Source organism: Hippopotamus amphibius, chromosome 11 (genome assembly GCF_030028045.1).
Source record: "Hippopotamus amphibius kiboko isolate mHipAmp2 chromosome 11, mHipAmp2.hap2, whole genome shotgun sequence".
Lineage (NCBI taxonomy): Eukaryota > Metazoa > Chordata > Mammalia > Artiodactyla > Hippopotamidae > Hippopotamus > Hippopotamus amphibius.
This window is the reverse complement of record NC_080196.1, coordinates 67,350,520-67,369,099: the sequence shown is the minus strand read 5'-3', so window position 1 is coordinate 67,369,099 and position 18,580 is coordinate 67,350,520. Positions and strand designations below refer to the sequence as shown.

At 40.2% G+C, this 18,580-nt stretch overlaps 1 protein-coding gene across 6 annotated transcripts in view; it reads left to right on the top strand.

Annotated features, from left to right (window-relative positions):
* DSG2 (desmoglein 2) overlaps positions 1–18,580 on the top strand; it is a 58,269-nt gene that overhangs the window by 596 nt on the left and 39,093 nt on the right. Inside the window, exons 2-3 of one of the 6 annotated variants that reach the window (XM_057698271.1) lie at positions 318–424; positions 6,315–6,471. In XM_057698271.1, coding sequence (XP_057554254.1) covers positions 6,457–6,471 — 15 coding nt within the window. In that variant the 5' untranslated portion in view covers positions 318–424; positions 6,315–6,456. Of the gene's footprint in view, positions 1–317; positions 425–4,862; positions 6,152–6,311; positions 6,472–13,365; positions 13,487–14,124; positions 14,246–18,580 lie in introns of those variants that run through there. The other 5 variants (XM_057698273.1, XM_057698274.1, XM_057698272.1 and 2 more) reach the window with 5 other exon arrangements.

Here is an 18,580-nt window from a genome sequence, read left to right as displayed (position 1 = left end):
TTGAAGGCATAAAAACAGCAAGATCAGTTTCTCTTAATTTTCAAAAATCAAGTAAGAGTGTAAAGGAATACATTCAACTGACTAGCTTCACTGCAACTAGCAATTAAGAAACAACTAGCAATTAAGTAAAAATTAAGGCTCTTTCCTTCTTGTTACTGGCAATCCAGTATTTTCTCAACTCCTTTACTGAGTCTACAAAAGAGTAATTCTGAATCAGTGATCACATGATTTAACACTTGCTCAACAACACAGTCTGAGATCATTTTTACGTAAGGGGGATAATTGATGAGAAAATAAGATAATTATTTAAATTCCAGGTGCCAGAAACAACACGTTTTCCACAAAGAATACTGAGATTCCTTCTGCTTTGCCTGATCCAGAGTGCACTACGATTCCCTCCATGACTAGACATAGGCCACTCCAGGTTGGTGTCTTTGCTTTCTTTTTCTTTTATACATTGACTACTTCTTCTCCTTCTCCTTCTTCTCCTTCTTCTTTTTTAAACAAATGCAAAACAAACAAAGAAATCTAAGCAAAATGCAGATATAACTAAAACTCAAGATAATGATGATCTAAAAGTGCAAAAGGATGCAGTTACCAGAGCAGGAGCAAGCATGACGTTGGTGAAGTCTACCAGATGGCCAAAAGCGTTATATTCTGATTTATTTCTTACATTAACCTTGAGATTACAGTCATAAAAACAGAGACTCAGAGAAGCAAAGTAACTTCCTCAAGGTCATACAATAAGTGACACAAATGTAAAAGTTGATCTATATTACTCAGCAATAATAATACTTATTACTCTTTCAGAATAGTCTGTTTATTTTCAGCTCTAAGACTTGAGTAGAATATGAAAAATTGGAAAGAAAGCTATGAAAATTATAAAATAAAAAGATTATAAATCTAGATATAATTATAAAGATTAAAGAAGCAGTACAATGTAGGCATATATACATGTATACATACATATGATTGAAACATAGAGATAGAGAAATAAAAAGGTAGGGATAGATGAAAGAATGCAAGCACATGATTTGCTGCTACTTTGAAAAATATCTGAGTTTATTTTTCAGTCCACAGTGGGCAACTGTCTTCCACATTAAATAACAGAAACAAGCTACCTGGAGGTCGTGGAATTTCTTTTCCGGTAAACTCCTGAAGAATTACTTTGATAGCACACTATTTAGAAGAGGTTATGTGACATAAGTCTAGATATGAAAATAACTTTATATTTAAAATTTTTTATTTGATATTTATATATATTGCAAAATGATCACCACAGTCTAGTTAATATCCGTCACCACACATAGTTACAAAAAAATGTTTTTTCTTCTGATGAGGACTTCTAAGATTTACTCTTGTAGCAACTTTCAAATATGCAGTTCAGTATTATTAACTATAGTGACCCTGCTGTACATTCCACCCCCAGGACTTACCTATTTTATAGCTGGAAGTTTGTACCTTTTGACCTCCTGCACCCATTTTGCCCACCTCCCAGCCCCTCACCTCTGGCAACCACCAGTCTGTTTTCTGTATCTATGAACTTGGTTTTTGTTTTGTTTTTTTTAAAATAATAATTTTAAATGAGTCCTTCCACCTCAGTGTTTCCATGATTTGTGGAAAACAACATATTTTAGCAACTACAACAAATATTTTATTCCCATAAAGGACCTGGGACCACTGTATTTTTAATTTTTCGCAACTACAATAAATATTTTATTCCCATGAAGGACCTGGGACCACTGTATTTTTAATTTTATGCCTCGGAACATCTCTGATGTTTTCCTGTGGGCTGAATTTGTCGTTATTAAATTAGCAAACAGTAAGTTTTGTATGAAAACAGAACATCAAATTACGATAAAAACAAAACATTGATATTGAAAGAATGTGTATGTCCTCATTTCCTCAGAATGCAGAGGAAGTATTTACATTCTTTCATAATCAAGGGAGGATTGCAAAGAATTCTCTTAATTATAAAGCAGTACAGAATCAGGTAATCTTGGATTTATTTAAATGGCATAATGATATGGTTTCTAATCCTGTAAGGAAGCATTGTTACTAAGCCAAAAATGAGTATTTAAACACAAAATGTGAGATTAACTTAGTCATGGCTTCCATGTCCTACTGACTGTATTGATAATAAGATTGTTATGGTCCTAACTAGGAGGAGAAACACACACACACACACACACACACACACACACACACACACACACACACGCATTCATATTTGCCTCCACTAACCATGTAGCTGGGTGTAGCTGAAGCAGTGTCTTTCCATCATCCGACCCATGGACCAGACACTGATGCTCAGTGGTACTGCAGGCACAAAGTTTCTCTATATACATATATATACACAATATAAGAGGTCTGCTCTCTAGATGTATGATTAAAAAGAAAAGAATCACCTAGATTTTCCACCTAAATTTCTTTAGGTAAGACACAATGAAGAGGGCTTGATTGACCAAACTTTTAATTATTCTCATCCAGGGGTGACACCCACAACTTTTGATTAGTAAAAACATGTGTAATAGGAAATGGAGCTATTAGTCAAAGGTACAAAGTTTTGGTTGTACCAGATGAATAAGTCTTAGAGACTAATGTACAGCATAGAGCCCATACTTAAAAATACTGTATTGTATACTTAACATTTTGCTAAGAGGGTAAATCTTATGTTAAGTGTTTTTGTCACACATACAAAATAACAGTCATATATAAGAGGGTAGGAGGAAACTTTTGAAGGTGATAAACAGGTTTATGGTATAGATTGTGGTAGTAATTTCATGGGTTTATACTTATCTCCAAACTCATCAAGTTGTATACATCAATTATGTACAACTTTTTGCATGTCAAAAATTTTTAATGTGTAATAAATCCTTAGGCTAATAAATTTTGACCATATTTTTCTGCATCTTCCCTTTTCCTCTCAGCTGTTACAAATTGCTATGGATTTTTCCTCAGAAGATATTTTATGGCTGCTAATGATTGAAATCTAAGTTGATTGTCTAACTAGCCACTCTATCTATCTAAGTGTAGTTCTTGGACCCTGGAACTGTCCTCTTTGTGCTGGTCTTTAAATATTCTTTTGAATTGCAAACCAACAACAAATGCATATGCTGTCAGGGTGATAGAAGACCTTCTACTCTATGCAACAAAGACTCTCCCAGGGCCTCCAGAACAAGCCAGTGCATGCTATTGCCACTTTTGCCAACTCTGGCTAGGGAAGGATGTTTCCACTGAAAGAACAAGTCAGGAGATGTTGAATATGTTGATAGGAAACTATGAGTTATCAGGCAAAGAAAACCTGCTAGTTGGCAGAAAATCAAAACTTACTACTGGACGACCTAAGAGAAAATTTTTAAATTTCATTCCAGCTATTAGTCAATTAAAGATAACTATATATTATATTTTAATGACTAACAAAAGATAAACTTGAAATTTTGTTTTGTTTTGTTTTTCAACTGTGTGTTTTATGTTAATGGTTATGAGTTCAGGCTTTGGAAATAAACTGCTTGCATTCAAATCCTAACTTCACCACTTAATGAGTTGTGTGTCTTTGGCAAGTTACTTCACCTCTTTGCACCTCTCTGGACTATTGTTATAGAGATAATAACAGTCCCTACCTTATGAGGTTTCTGTAAAGAAATTACAAGAATGCACTTAGGACATAGTAAGCACTCATGAAGATTTGAAACAAAATAATTATTTTTTTTTCAATCTTCAAAATGAACTCAACTCAAAAAGTTATGAGTGGTAACATACAAAACTACTGAAACCATACAAACTCAAAACATCTATATTATCTGATCCAAAGTCCCGTTTTCCAGATGCTCAAACAGGCTGAAAAGTAACTTGTCAATTAAACATAGAGTTAGGAATTAACTAGGCCAATTCTCTTCTTGTGACTCCAAACTGCCACTGTAATATTTCTTTTTCACTAATCTTGCCTTAACCACAGAGCTTGTCCTGTCTACTCTATTCTGCACTGGAAATTCCTCTGAATACACAAGCAAATAGAGATGAATTCATTCATATCAAATTGTGATCTTGTAGCCAAACTGATGAGAATCGCCAGGTGATTGCAGTTCCTCAGTTGAGCTTCCTTGGAAAAGGACAGAATGTGAGGCTTTTTTTCCCTAAGAGTTCTAACTATATCATTTTCACCAAGTAGAATAGGGCAGCCAGGTAGCTTTGGGGGAGAAAAATAGTTACTTGAAAATTAGCATGAAAGGAATGATGTTATTAACCCAACCTCCAGTTGGATGCATATGTTAGGGAATGCTGGTAGAATAGTAATTACTATACAAAGAAAATGACCACACTTTATATCCAGTTTCTACATGATTTATGGTGCGAGGAAAAAGAAGTTTTATTTACAAAAGGTGGTTGACCCAACATAAAATAGAAGGAAGTTAAATTGTCTTTACTTTTGCATATTTTATTACCTTATTTCTAGAATATGATATGCTTAATATTTTCATAATCACTACTTCCTCCTTCCCTTAAAAATCTGACCATAGCTAATTGATAAGTTTTTAAACTGTTTGATAAATTAATTCACAGTAAAGTATAAATCACAGAAAATGCTTTGTTCTCCTCCTTGGAGTATACATCTTTAATACTTAAATATCTGCTGACTCAGAAAACAAAGCAAACTTTCATTATCATCAGGTCATAGGTCAGGAGGTGGAGTGTTTTATGCACAGACACTTTCCTGCCAAATTACATATGTGGCATCTATCAGTTCATACAGGACCACAGAGCACACCTGAGATTCAGGTTTCACATTCTGACCAACTGACTTAATGCATCTAATCTCTAAGAAATAAAAGTAAATAAAATGTTTCATAGAAATTCCACCATCTTTTTATTCCCAAGGCCTAGAATAAAAACCTTCCTCTGATATTTTTTAAATTATTTTGGTTTTAGACAGCTTATTCATACTTCTCAAGTGAAAATCCAAGGTATAATGGACAATAAACCATACTCTGTGGACTTGAGATTCCAATTTCTGAAAATTCCAAGGTCTGAACAATAGAAACTCATGATGGCCCTTTTACGAACTATAAAACAATTCTTCCACGTGAGCTTTCACAAGGATTTTACTTTATCCAACTCTAAGTTTTCCCTGTAATACTGCTCTTCTTAACTTGTCGAGTTGTCATAAATTTACTGATTACTTCAGATGAGTGTTCTAAAGTTAAGCAAGAAGTACGAGGATACACTCTCTTCTTTCATACCCACAGGTTAGTCACAAGAATTCTTTGTTGGCTGACTTACCTTTATTGTAGTTGATTCAGCATGAAATGGGTGTGACTCTCTCCAAAGGTATGAATCATTCAGACATTGTTTCAGTAGAAGAGAGGTCCACCTAAAAAAATATGTTATAGCAAATTAGCAGGCAATTCCCTTGTAAAACAAGAGGTCTGCTTTCAAGGCATATAGTAATGTCCATAATAAACATTATGATTTCAAAAAAGATCTTTAACCACAAATGTCCTCAGACAAGCTGGTAAGGGTTATTGTGATGGTTAAAACTAAATTTTTTTCCCATTGCCTTTTTTATATCAAAGTTTTACTTAACTGGTTTGATAACGTTTGAACACATTTCTGTCTAATAAAATCTCTGGTAACCAGAGGAGGTGATGAAACTCAAACTAGGTCTGCTGCAAAAAAAAAAAAAAGCAGGGACTTCCCTGGTAGTGCAGTGGTTAAGAATCAACCTGCCAATGCAGGGGACACGGGTTTGATTCCTGGTCTGGGAAGATCCCACATGCCAAGGAACAACTAAGCCCATGCGCCACAACTACTGAGCCTGTGCTCTAGAGCTCGCAAGCCACAACTACTGAGCCCAAGTACCACAATTACAGAAGCCCACTCATCTAGAGCCTGTGCTCTGTGATGAGAAGCCACCGCAATGAGAAGCCTGCGCACCACAACGAAGAGTAGCCCCCACTCGCCACAAGTGGAGAAAGCCTGCAGAGCAATGAAGACCCAACGCACACAAAAAATAAAATAAAATTTATTTTAAAAAAATGCAAAGTTCAAACAAAACAGGTTTAAGAACACTTTCCTGAAATACTCAGACACCAGGGACATTCTGATTTTCTTCTGATACCTGAAAGACTGCTTCAGCTCTCCAATTTCCTGGGTATGTACAGATGTAACAGAGTTAATTAAATTATTATTTATCATATTAAAAGATTTTCAATTACTCATGCTATAAAAGTAAAGTTACCACATAGAAATAATTTGCATTTGTCATATCAAATTTGGGATTCAAGAATAACAATATCATAACTTTTGCTCAGCAGAGTAGTGTTCCCAATATTTCTTCTGTGTAACGTGTGTGACAAGTGACATTTGCAACCTCAAGCTCTCCCATGGACAAGTCGACCCTCAGGCTCAGTTTGCCTCTCCCGCTGGAATCAACCCTCTTTCTCCACCCAAGGGGGAATGTCAAAAATGCAAGTAAGTAACATCATTCCTGAATAACTTTAAATGTGCTCTAATCATTTTAACAAGTAAATCAATCACAAATTTCAGAACTGGATCATTAACAAGTTACTGCATCGACTTGCATGGTACAAATGTTTTTTAAAAACCACCACCAGGGTTAGTTTTGAAGGCAAATTAAAATCAGTTAATTTCTTTGTATCCTTGTTTGTTCTTTAACATGGAAATTGCTACTTATGTTTGAAATTCTGTTTCTCTCTACTACAGTATTTATAATCATCAATCAGATCATTTTGAAAAGACCTTTAAAGCCAGTATTTTACTTCCACCTTTGCTCTCCAAAGCCATTGCATCGATTCTATTTCACTCTTTCTTAATATGCAAGAATATCACTTGTCTACGTGTAAATGAATGAAGTAACGTCCGAGAAACCAGTACTTTTTTCTATCTTATGAGGGGTTTTTTTGGTGGGTCTTCCTAGGCTCATTAGTTACATCTGGGTGAGCGTGACGGTTTCTGTTTCTGTCTGACTCAATAAACCCTCTTGTGCTGCCTGTAAGCCCTACAAGTCCTGTCACACAGGCAATGGACGCCAGTCCAGGGCAGCTATTAGCAACCAAACTCTCCTCCTCTCTTCCCCAGCCACTGCTACTTTCATTATCTTTCCAAGAATGCCTATAAACAAACCCTAGGGTGAAATCAAAGCTAGAGATTTATTCTGAATTTTTTTCAGAAAACGTAGGTGGAGAGATAAAATCAACATTCCCAAGGGCCACACTCTTGTCATGAATGCTAACTTTGTTCCTCTCCAGAGGGAAAAGGGATTTTCCAGTTTGTTCATGGTTTCTGTAAGGAAGGGAGTCGTGAAGAAGAGGAAGAACACAGAAATGTTCTCCACTGGCTTCTGAACTCCTCAAACTTTGCACTGCTTGGGAAGCCTTAGCAGGCCCGTCTGTGATAAAATTGCGAGGCAGGGGGAGGTGGTCCACAGTGATGAAGCCCTCCCAGCACACCCCCACCTCGATGCAATGGCTTTGGAGAGCAAATGACATTTACTCACATCATTCCAGGAATATAATGGTCTCTTCTCTTTTCCCCTTTACCCTCATTTTACACACACACACACACACACACACACACACACACACACACACACACACACGATCTAGCCTCCAAAACAGCCTTGAAAATGTATTCACTATTCCTTCATTCATACATTCAACTGGCATATACTGAAGACCTACAATGGATCACTCACTGTTTAGGTGCTGAATACATAGCAGTTCACAGAGAAAACCCCAGCCCCCATGAAGTTTACATTCTAATGAATGGTGACAGATAATAAATAAGTAACTGCACAGTCTTTTAAATTGTGACGTGCCAAGAAGAAAAATGAAGAAGGAACCTGGGGATAAGAGTAATTATAATTTTTATATGGGTGGTCAGAGAAGATCTCACTGGTAAGGTAATATTTGAGGGGGAAAAAGTGAAGAGTGAGGGAGTAAACCTTGCACGTGTCTGGAGCAGAACCGTCTCAGGAAAGGGAACAGAGAGTACAAGGGCTCTGAGGCGGAGCTTGCCCGGTGTATCTGTGGTGTCTTGTTACCATGTAAATAACTGATAAGAGATTAGCACGCCACCCTCCCGGGAATAAGCATGTATCAGCCAAGGGAGGCTTCCGCTAAAGGATTTCAGACCTTAGTCAGCAGGAGGGAGAGGCCCTGTGATGGGCCATCGAGCCCTTGTTGAGGTTCTCTAGACAATCGCTGCTTTGTACACACCTCAATTCAGCACTGTTACAGTATCATCGCCTTGTAAAACTAGTGTATGATGTATTGTGAAAAAAATCTCTTATGATGTTGGTTCAGCACTCTCCTTAGACCCAAGGATAGACAATTTTGTTTTCTCTGCTGAGCCAAATCTCATTTTGCAACTGTAGTATCTTCCTCTAATTCTCTGATCGGAGAACACTCTTGAAAATTTCCTTAAGTCATTTTGGTGCGGGACTTTGTATCTAAGGAGTCAGTCCTCATCTACTTATATGCAAGGAGGAGCCTCTGAGGAACAGCTCAGCCAGAGCCTGTGACTCACCGCATGTGGCTCTCTCTCGGGCAGGGTGTTGGCTGTGGCTGCTCACTAAGGATGTACCGGCTTCTCTGTGCTAGACCATGGGGCTTGCAGTCTGCTGGGCTTTGATTATTACTCTGTAAGTTCTAGCTCAGAAAGGCAGCAAAGATTTTCCCACCCTGTTATTAGAGGCCATCCCTTACCCCCAAGTCAGCCAGTGCCCTCTCTTACTGCCTAAGGCAAAGGCAGCTCTTGGTCCAGCTAACTGGACTGTCCATGAAAATTTCAACATCCTGATACCTAGTGTCTGTGATGTCACTCTTGCCTTGGCCTCTGTAGAAAAGGATCATGACTCCTTCTCCAGGACAAAGGGGAAGAACGATCCTCTCCCGCTTCTCCACCCCCAGTATGACACACTCTCTTCTCAACCTGCCCCTGAACTCCTCCAGCTTTGCCCTATCCATGCTCCTCCTGCCACACTCAACTCCGGAGGTACTATATCCCAGACACTTACACCTCTTAACTACCAGCCAGGCCACTCTGAAACTGACTCACACCCACCATCCGCTATTCCTCACCTGCTGCAGTATCGATGGGGGAAACACACAAACACCCACCAACACAGATACATGTGTGTGTGCATGCATGTATGCACGTGCATCTCTCTCACACACACACACACACACACACACACACACACAAAATCCCAGACCAACATTTTCTGACCAGATCCACTATTAATCCATCCAGAGTGGATATTTCAAACACTTTCCCTCTAACACTCCTTTCTCACTTTTAATTAGTTCCTTCCACGTGGGCTTGGTTCAGCAAATCTTTATTGATCATCTAACAAGTGCTGGACACAAGGGGATTGGGCCCACTATGAATAGGATATGGCCTCTGCTCTTAAAGAAGTAACAGTGTTGAGAAAGAAAAATAATTGCAGTAGCAGACATGAATGAACCATAAACCACAATGTGACTGCTGCTGCACAGGTTGTATAAATCATTTTGAACACAGCCACAGACAATGAAAGGAAGATTAAGAATAGTGATTGGATATGGAGAGAATGGAAAAAGGAGAATTGAGGACAACTCTCAGGTTCCTGGCTTTGGTGGCCAAGTTGACAAGGCATATGAGGAAGCAGCAAGCTTGAGCTGGAGAGGTGTAGAGGGATGGGGAAATCTTTCTTGTCAGTATGCTGAGTTTGAGATCCCTACAAAGTTATTCTGGTAGCTTGAGGTCCCCGTGAAATAACCAAATGGTAATGTCCCATGTTTGAAGCTCAGGAGAGAAGCTGTGATAGATTTGCACAATGCGAGTGGCAACTGAGTCGTGCTGGGTACCAAGTAAGAGGAAAAGATGGAAAGGAAAGAAAAGGCATAAGCATTGAACAGGTAGGCAGAGAATAAGAACTGTATTGAGAAAGAACAGCCAAAAAGAAAGAAAATTAGGTGAGTGTTTCTGCCTCCTAAATTCACCTGCAATTATGTTCTCATTTCAAACTACTTGCTAGACTTTTCTCATTGAGTATTGCTCTAATAACTCAAATTAAATTTTCACGCACACAGGAAAGCCTTTACTTCTGACTTTCCTGTTTGTGTCAATATGATGAAAAAACATGCTTTTTTCACAGATAAATCTGAAACCCCTGACTCTTCACCAATAGCCTTTATGCTTTGAGTGACTCTGCCCCGACAGCTTCAATGTCTCCTTCACAATTATTCAGCCTTTAAAAATCAGCTCACCACACCACTCCACCCCAACCTCATGGTCCAAAGTGTGAGTTAGGTACTCTCTTCCCTATGTTTGCTTTATACCGTGCAAATAGTTCTACCACTGCATTTATAACAGTTCATAAGTTAGTTATAGCTAAACTATTTCATAAGCATCTATTTTTGTTTCTTGGGTTATTTATCTTTGTATTGCCAATAAATGCAAATTAAATGTTTGGTGAACAGAGACAGACTAAATGGTGAATAAATGAAGGAACAAATGAGTGGAACTAAACCAGAAAACAAACTCCTCCTTTTTTTGTTCTTCTCACTTTACCTAGATGTATGTCACAATTTTTCCTGTAGCCACATACCCTTTTTTCTTTTTTTTAATTGAAACATAGTGATGTTCAATATTATACAAGTTACAGGTGTACCATATAGTGATTCACAATTTTTAAAGTTTATGTTTCATTTATATTTATTATAAAATATTAGCCACATTCCCTGTTCCACATATCCTTCATTAATCCACATTCTATGAGTAAGCCTCCTGACCATAATAACCACTTTTTGTGTTGTAACAGCCACAGATTTCTGTTCTTTGCTTCTAAGGCATTTCATAAGATAAAAACCAGATTTAGCTCTCACCTCTTCAACATTAATTCTAGTACATATACCCATGGGGATTTTCAATGGAATTAAATGGTCAGCCAACTATCAAATCATTAGCCATTTATACCATGACAATTTATAAAGTGATGTTTAATGCTGGCATGGCTAGGGAGTAAAAAGGAGGTGATAGTAGAAAAGGGACATGTTAATTTTTGTTGGTCTTTATAAAACTTTTTTTTTATATTTTCATTTTAAATAATACTAAAAGATGACTCTAATAAGCTAATCACCTGTGTGTACCTGTGAAACAAAGTACGCTGGGAAACAACGCAGATAGATATTTTGAATACATCTAGATGTTAAAACATTATTTGCATGAAGTACAGTACGTATCTTAAGAAAATACATTTACCATAATGTTCAACTAATTTAGAGGGAAAAAACCTGCAAGTTAAACCTTTCACATCTTGTTAACACTTCAATTTATTTTAAAGCAATCAGCACTTCACTGGTAATGGCATTTGTTCTTATGCAAAGAGATTTATGGAATAGATTGACTCTCATGACAGCAGAAAGTAAAGAGCCAGAGACCCAGCTGTGTATGATCTGACTCCCAACAAGTCCCTTCAACTGACTGTCATAAGTTTCAGAATTTTTAAAGAAGAACTAACTCAAGAATGACATATTATGGCACTGGACTGTTACACGTAGTGACATCTTCTCATAAAGCCTTGCAATAAATGTCTTATAGAGGAATACTATCCTGAAACAGTCTTTGACAGCCTCCAGGGGAGGTAAATAATCCAACAGAAGTAAAATTTGCATTAGCTTTTCTCATTCTGGAAGCTACAGTTATCTTTATTACTAAACAGAGATCAAACTTTAGATAATGAGGCATAAATACTTGCCTATAGGACAGTTGCAAGAGCACTAATTTTAGGCAGGACTTACAGTTTCCAGGGATAGTTTGTGAGTACTTTGGTAAAGCCTGCCTTGTTTAATTAGTAGTTTTCCCAGTAGTGATGGGGAATGAGAATTATCACCAAGGTGTGCTACCATCCACCTCTAACTCAAGAGAAAGAAGTGGAAACTACAAGACATTCTTCCCTCCTGACTCAACTATGCAACCAATGTTTATTGAGAGTCTGTCATGGTACTCAGCACTGTTCTAGGCACTGGAAACAGAGTGGGAAACTAGGTAGACACTCCTCCTAGATACTCAGTCCTCACTTTAGCCACTGATGCTTAAATAACACTGTAAGAAAAGTCACTCAGCAGTTAATCCCTAAACAAACAGAGGAAAGTGTGGTTCTCAGCCCACAGAGGGAGTGGTCCTTGGCAGCTGAGGAAGAAAGCCACTAAGGCAGAGAAGGCCATTGCACTGGGTCTGGAAAAGTGACAAGATTAGGACTGGGGAAAGAAGGGTAGGAGATACTGTGGGAGGGAGAGGAAGGCGCTTTTAACCACAAGAGAACGCTATGTTGGCCAACTTTGATGCCAAACCATTCTTTCCAGTAGCAAACCAACCCTTTACAATCTGACAGGCTCTTCCAACACTTCCTTGTCGATAGTTTTTCTTAGAAGGTTCCTAATCTGGTGCTGACTCTAGTGTTTCTGTTTTTCAAGAAGAATTCCGCTTAATATTTACACTTGCAATGATAACTACACCACCATTTGTTGAACCCGGATATGTCAGACACTACGGAACGCATCATACAGATTTTCCGATTTAATCTTCACAGCAGCCCTAATTGTTGGGTGTCATTAACCTCATTTGACATACTCTGGAAACGGAGGCACCGATTCTGATCGCTAGCAATGCTTTGTGTGGGGGATTTTGTAAATCATATCGAAAAGTACATTCTTCCCTTAAAACCTCGAGAGTCTTCTCTTAGTCGAGGCTAGTTAACAGGTCGCCCCCAAACTGTCGTCTGGATCCTGTGTGATTCTTCTAAAAACTGCTGCTCCCTGAGCCAGACAAGCGGCAAACCTGTGGGAAGCACGAAGAGGCCAGGGGAAGAGGTGAGAAGTTGTGGCGGAGACAACCACCTGAAATCCCGCTCCAGAACCTTCGCTCCCGCGGCCGCGGTGAGGACGCGGGGCCGCGCGCCACTCGCCCTTCTCCTCCGCGCCATCCGGGCCTCGCGCACAGGCACGGAGCGCCGGACCTTCCGGCGGCCTCGGGCGGCCGGGCCGGCTCGCTGGCCGCCGCGGGTCCCGGCTGCAGAGCCAGGCCACCCTCCGGCGGAGAGGGGGCCGGGGAGGGGAGGGCGGCGGGGCGGGGCCTGTCACTCAAAGTCCCCAAGCCGGGGACGTCACGGCTCCAGGTGCGTGTGCGGCGGGCCGGAGGCCACCGTGCGCCTCCCTCCTCCGCGCACGTCCCACCTGCGCGAGCAGCTCGGCCGGGCTCCGGGCTCCATTTTCTCGCGGAGGCCACACCTGGAGCCGCGCCTCTGGGCAGGGCCGCGCGGCCCCGCGAGGGAGGGGACCCTCGGGGCGGGGGCGCCGGGGAGGAGCGGGCGCGCGCTCGCGGGGCGGCGGGGAGCCGGCGGCGCCGAGCGGTGCGGGCGGCCCGCGGCGGAGGCGGAGGCGCGATGGCGCGGGGCGTGGAGGGCGCGCTGCTGCTTCTCCTGGTGAGTGCGGGGACCGGGGCGCGGAACCCCGGGGGCAGGGTGGGGGGGCCGGGGCAGCGGCGGGCGCCGGGCCCGCGCCCAGACCTGCCCGCTTCCGCCGGGGAAGGGCCGGCCCGCCCGGCGCTCCCTTTGTGCCCGGAGGTGGGAAAGGGCCGGGCAGGCGGCGGCGAGCGCGGACCTTGCGGCTCCGCTCGGGCTGAGCGGGCGTGGGAAGCTGGCTGAAGTTCCGCTGTTCTGGCCGCCGCACACAAGCCCCAGCGCCTTTCTGTATCCGCGATCTGCGGGAGAAGGGAGCCCTGGAGCGGGGACCCCTTTCCTGCTGGTCGGGGACTTTGTCCCCAGTCTCCTCCGAGGGCAACATGGAGGCGGTGGGGGCCGCGGCCGCGCCTCCTTCCCGGCCCCCCGCCACCCGGGCGCGGCCGTGACCCGAGGAAACACCTGTATTCTTAGACTGCAGAAAATAGTTTCTTGAATGTATTTTACAGTTTAATTTTTTTTGTTAATCCACGTGATTCATAAAATCACCCATATAGAGTTTGAACGTAAGGATCACAAAGTTGGTGTTTTAAAGCAATCGCCTAGTGTTAAAGGTAATGAACATATGTGATAGTTTAAAGATTTTTTTTTCATTTTAAAAGAGTGCAGAAAATCGAAGTGCAGCGCCACAGTCAAATGGGGGTTTCAGAGGTTATTAAAGAAACTGGCAAACACTGTATGGCCTCTAGATCTGCATTTCTTATGCTTGGCTTCTATGCTCAGGTTGGTTTTTAAATATATTTGTTTTCTGCTTGTTAAAGGACTTGTACATAATTAAGAAATGTATCTGATTTATAGGGATTTGCTAGATGAGTTTTGGTGAAGTGACAGTTATCCTGCTGATATAGCTGTGCATTCACCTTCCAGAGACTTAACAAATGTACGTTCAGAGAGATTAGGTACAAAATTGTACTCAGTTTTCTTAAATAATGGTTAAAATAAAAAATACAAGTAGATTCTCTATATTAAAAGTTCTAATTTCCAGGGACTTCCTTGGCGGTGCAGTGGTTAAGACTTGGCCTTCCAATGCAGGGGGTGCAGTTTCCATCCCTGGTGGAGAGCCAGAGAGCTAAGATACCCACATGCTTCTGGGCCAAAATTAAAGCAGAAGCAATATTGTAACAAATTCAGTAAAGACTTTAAAAATGGTCCATATCAAAAAAAAAAAAAAAAAAAAAAAAAAACCTTGAAAAGACTTCCAAAAGATTGCCTTCTCTCTATCCCAGAATTGCAATGAAGGAGAGAAAAAAATTTTTTTACCTTTGTGTTATATATATATATCACACAGGAAGAAACATGACTAATGCAATCTAGGGATTTTGGTGAACTCTCACTTGCATGCTATTTAGGACCGGCAGACCTCTGGCACACCAGTTAATTTTCATGCTTTTTATCCATTTCATTTTGCCCAGGTCATTGAGGTAATTTTCAATTCAAGTTTATTTTGTTAATAAAGCTTTTCAGAGATACTTTGTGGTTTCCTTTTTGGACTCCAGAATAACAGAGCAACCAGTTCCCTCATTGTGGTACTTCCTGGCTAAGAAGATTACCAAACAAGCATAGCACCTGGCTCAGTTTGAGGGTTAAATATTAAATCTTTCCACGTAGGAAGAGAAATTGCCTTTATCATTGAATGGTATAGCAAGCAGGCCAGTTCAAGTACGTTTACAGAGAAATTGGTACATAACTTGGGCATATTTTTTACTTTAGCAATTCAGTGTTTTTACTTTACTGGGCAGTAGTTTACTGCTCCTTTAAAAAGTGATTATAACTAACTGAATAAACACAATTTGTAGACAGTTCTTTGTATTTTCTGTAATACTTTACATGATATAAATTTGAGTATGTTTATTTTTGGTCAAAAAACAGTGGGCAGTTCAGCATTTTGCCGCTGATGTGTTTGAAGTTGGAAGTGTAGATTTTAGTGAAGAATAATTGGAAACAACTATTCTGACATTAGGAATTCTCCAGGACGCAGATCCTTTCTAGAAGGGAATATAAATTGTAGTGTGTATGGGTCAGAGTTCAGTTGCAGATACACAATTCACTCTGGCTAGTTAAAGCAGGAAGAGATTTATTTCAGGGCGTTGTGTTGATTGCATGCATGTGGCAAGGACTGTGGAAGCACTCCATTTTGAGCTATCAGTAATGACTGCAAAGCCATCCAGCAGAACCCAAGCACTTGGGAACTGCTGCCCCTCCTGTGATCAGAAAGCAACACTGCCACCAGGTAATGTGGAAACGGCGGTGATCGGGGTGCTACTTTTGCTGCCAGCTCCAGAACCATGCCATGTTTGCTAGGGTGCATACCAATGAAATGTGCCAGGATGCTGCATCTTGGCACCATGAATCTAGTAAGAATTCTAGTAGATGAACACTAGAGCCAGAGTATGATAGCTGCAGAAACCCAGCTCCATCCACATCTGTGCTTGCCAGCAAGAACTGTAGACACATAGCTTCTGCTTCACCTCCTTCTTTCAAATCTCATGTGAATGCTGGTTGTTGAACCTAAATCACATACAGAACCTTAGCTGCTGGAGGTCTATAATATGTGGTCTCTGGCTTTCCTCTGAAGCTCAGGGAGACAAACCAGAAGTGAGATGTTGAGTGGCACCCCTGTGGCTGTCACACAGATAGAGCCCAACGTTATCAAAGTGGGACATAGAGGCAATTTTGTAAATAAAGTCGGAGAACCTTTCCTCTCCAAGAGTTCTTTACCTGGGATCTACCGACTCCCAAATGGTCCGTAGATAGAATTCAGAAGGCCCTTAGACATGGCTGGGAGTAAATTACATATCTATTCTCAGTAATGTCTAACTGAAATTTAGCATTTCTTTAAATTATGAGTGTGAGAAAGACACTTCAACAGCATAGCAGTACTTGTGACTTTAGACAATAGAATTCACAAATTTGTTCACATCCTGTAGGTATCTCAAAATACCACTTTTCCCATCACTAACAGACTTTCTACTATATCTTTTTTTTTTTACACAAATATTGTCTTTATTTTTATTGGAGTATAGTTGCTTTACAATATTGTGTTAATTTCTGATCTACAGCATAGTGAATCAGTTATATATAAATGTATATCCCCTCTTTTTTAGATTTCCTTCCTATTTAGGTCACCACAGAGCGTTGAGTAGAGTTCCCTGTGCCATGCAGTAGATTCTAATTGGTTATCTGTTTTATACATGAGTTGTATATATGTCAGTCCCAGTCTCCCAGTTCATCCCATCCACCCCTCAGATTTTCTACTATATCTTATTTAGTGTTGTTAATGAAATATATGATATGACTGCATCACAAATTTTTTTTTAATTCTGATAACTATTTCAGTATAATTGAGTTTATTCATAATCCGATGGCTTTTGTTTTATAAATTTGAAAACATTATTTTGAGAAGAGATCCATAGGCTTCAACAGACTGCTAAAGAGGGCACTTGGGGGAGAGATTTTCTGGTGGTTTCCTCATTTTGCCTTTGACTAATTAAGCTTATCCTTCAAAAGCAAACTACATTTTAAAGATTCATTGGTAGCAGATTATACTGTGAACAGTTGTATCCACTAGTGTATTAGTTTGCTAGGGCTGCTGTAACAAAGTACCAAAAACTGGGTGGCTTAAAACAGAAATTTATATTCTCACAGTCCTAGATGCCAGAAGTCTGAAATTAACCTGTGGGACTGAAATCTGTAGGTTTTCTTTCTTGCCTCTTCTTGGTGTGGGTGGTTGACCAGCAATCTCTGGGATTCCTTGCCTTGTTGATACACACATCAATCCTCAGTCTTCACATGGCATTCTTCCTATGTCTTTTCATACTGACTTCCCTCTGGGCATATCTGAGTCTGTGTCAAGATTTCCCTTTTTATACAGACACTGGTCCTATTGGATCAGGGCTCACACTAATGATCTCAGCTTGGTTAAATCTGCAAAGATTCTGTTTCCGTATAAGGTCACATTCTGAGGCACTAGGGGTAAGGACTTCAATGTATCTTCTTTTGAGAGACACAGTTTAACCCATAATGAGCAGGTTCAAGTACCTGTAAATCATCAGTAACATTGGAGTTATGCTTAAGGTTCTAATATGCAAGTGGATAACAGATTTTAGGAATAAATTCAAGTATAAGTTAGATGGTAAATGTTGAAGCTTACATGAATAATCATTTATCATATTCAGAGCTTTTAGAAATGTATAATTTCACATTTGTTTTTGTTTCTAAAAAATTAATAGGTAACGGGGAAATGGCAACTCAACAGTTTCTTTAATTATAAACTTAGGGGAAAGCACTTTACAAAAAGACATGAGTGTTAATTTAGTCTAAATTCTCCCTGATCATTAGAAGTACCGGATGAGCTAAATTAAAATCCTCAACACTGAGATCCAGAAATATATATCGTTTCTGGATATATATTTCCAGAAGCGTTTTTGGATATATATTTCTATATGGATAGAAACTTCCCAGTTAATCTAATTATGAGACAGATATAAAAGTGAGAATTGCTGGTCTAAATTTTGCAAAATAGTTTATTCATGAATGAAGCATACAAATATTCATATGGAAAAGAAATTACACAAATACAGACGGGTTCGTATTTTTAAAACTGCCAAATTGCAGTAAAACTCAGAAACCTTAATTGAAATTATAAATGAGCTTTAGATCAATTTTAGCAGTTTTTTTAAGTAAATTGTTATTTATTTATTTATTTAATTGGCTGTGTTGGGTCTTTTTTTTGCTGTGCGTGGGCTTCCTTTCAAGTTGCGGTGAGGGGGGCTGCTCTTCGTTGTGGTGCACGGTCTCCTCATTGCCGTGGCTTCTCTTGCTGCGGAGCATTGGCTCTAGGCTCGTGGGCTTCAGTAGTTGCAGCACATGGGCTCAATAGTTGTGACTCACGGGCTCTAAAGCGCAGGCTCAGTAGTTGTGGCGCACAGACTTAGTTGCTCTGCAGCATGTGGGATCTTCCTGGAGCAGGGATCGAACCCATGTCCCCTGCATTGACAGGCGGATTCTCAACCACTGTGCCACCTAGGAAGCCCAGCAATTCTTAATCACAGCTTTTTT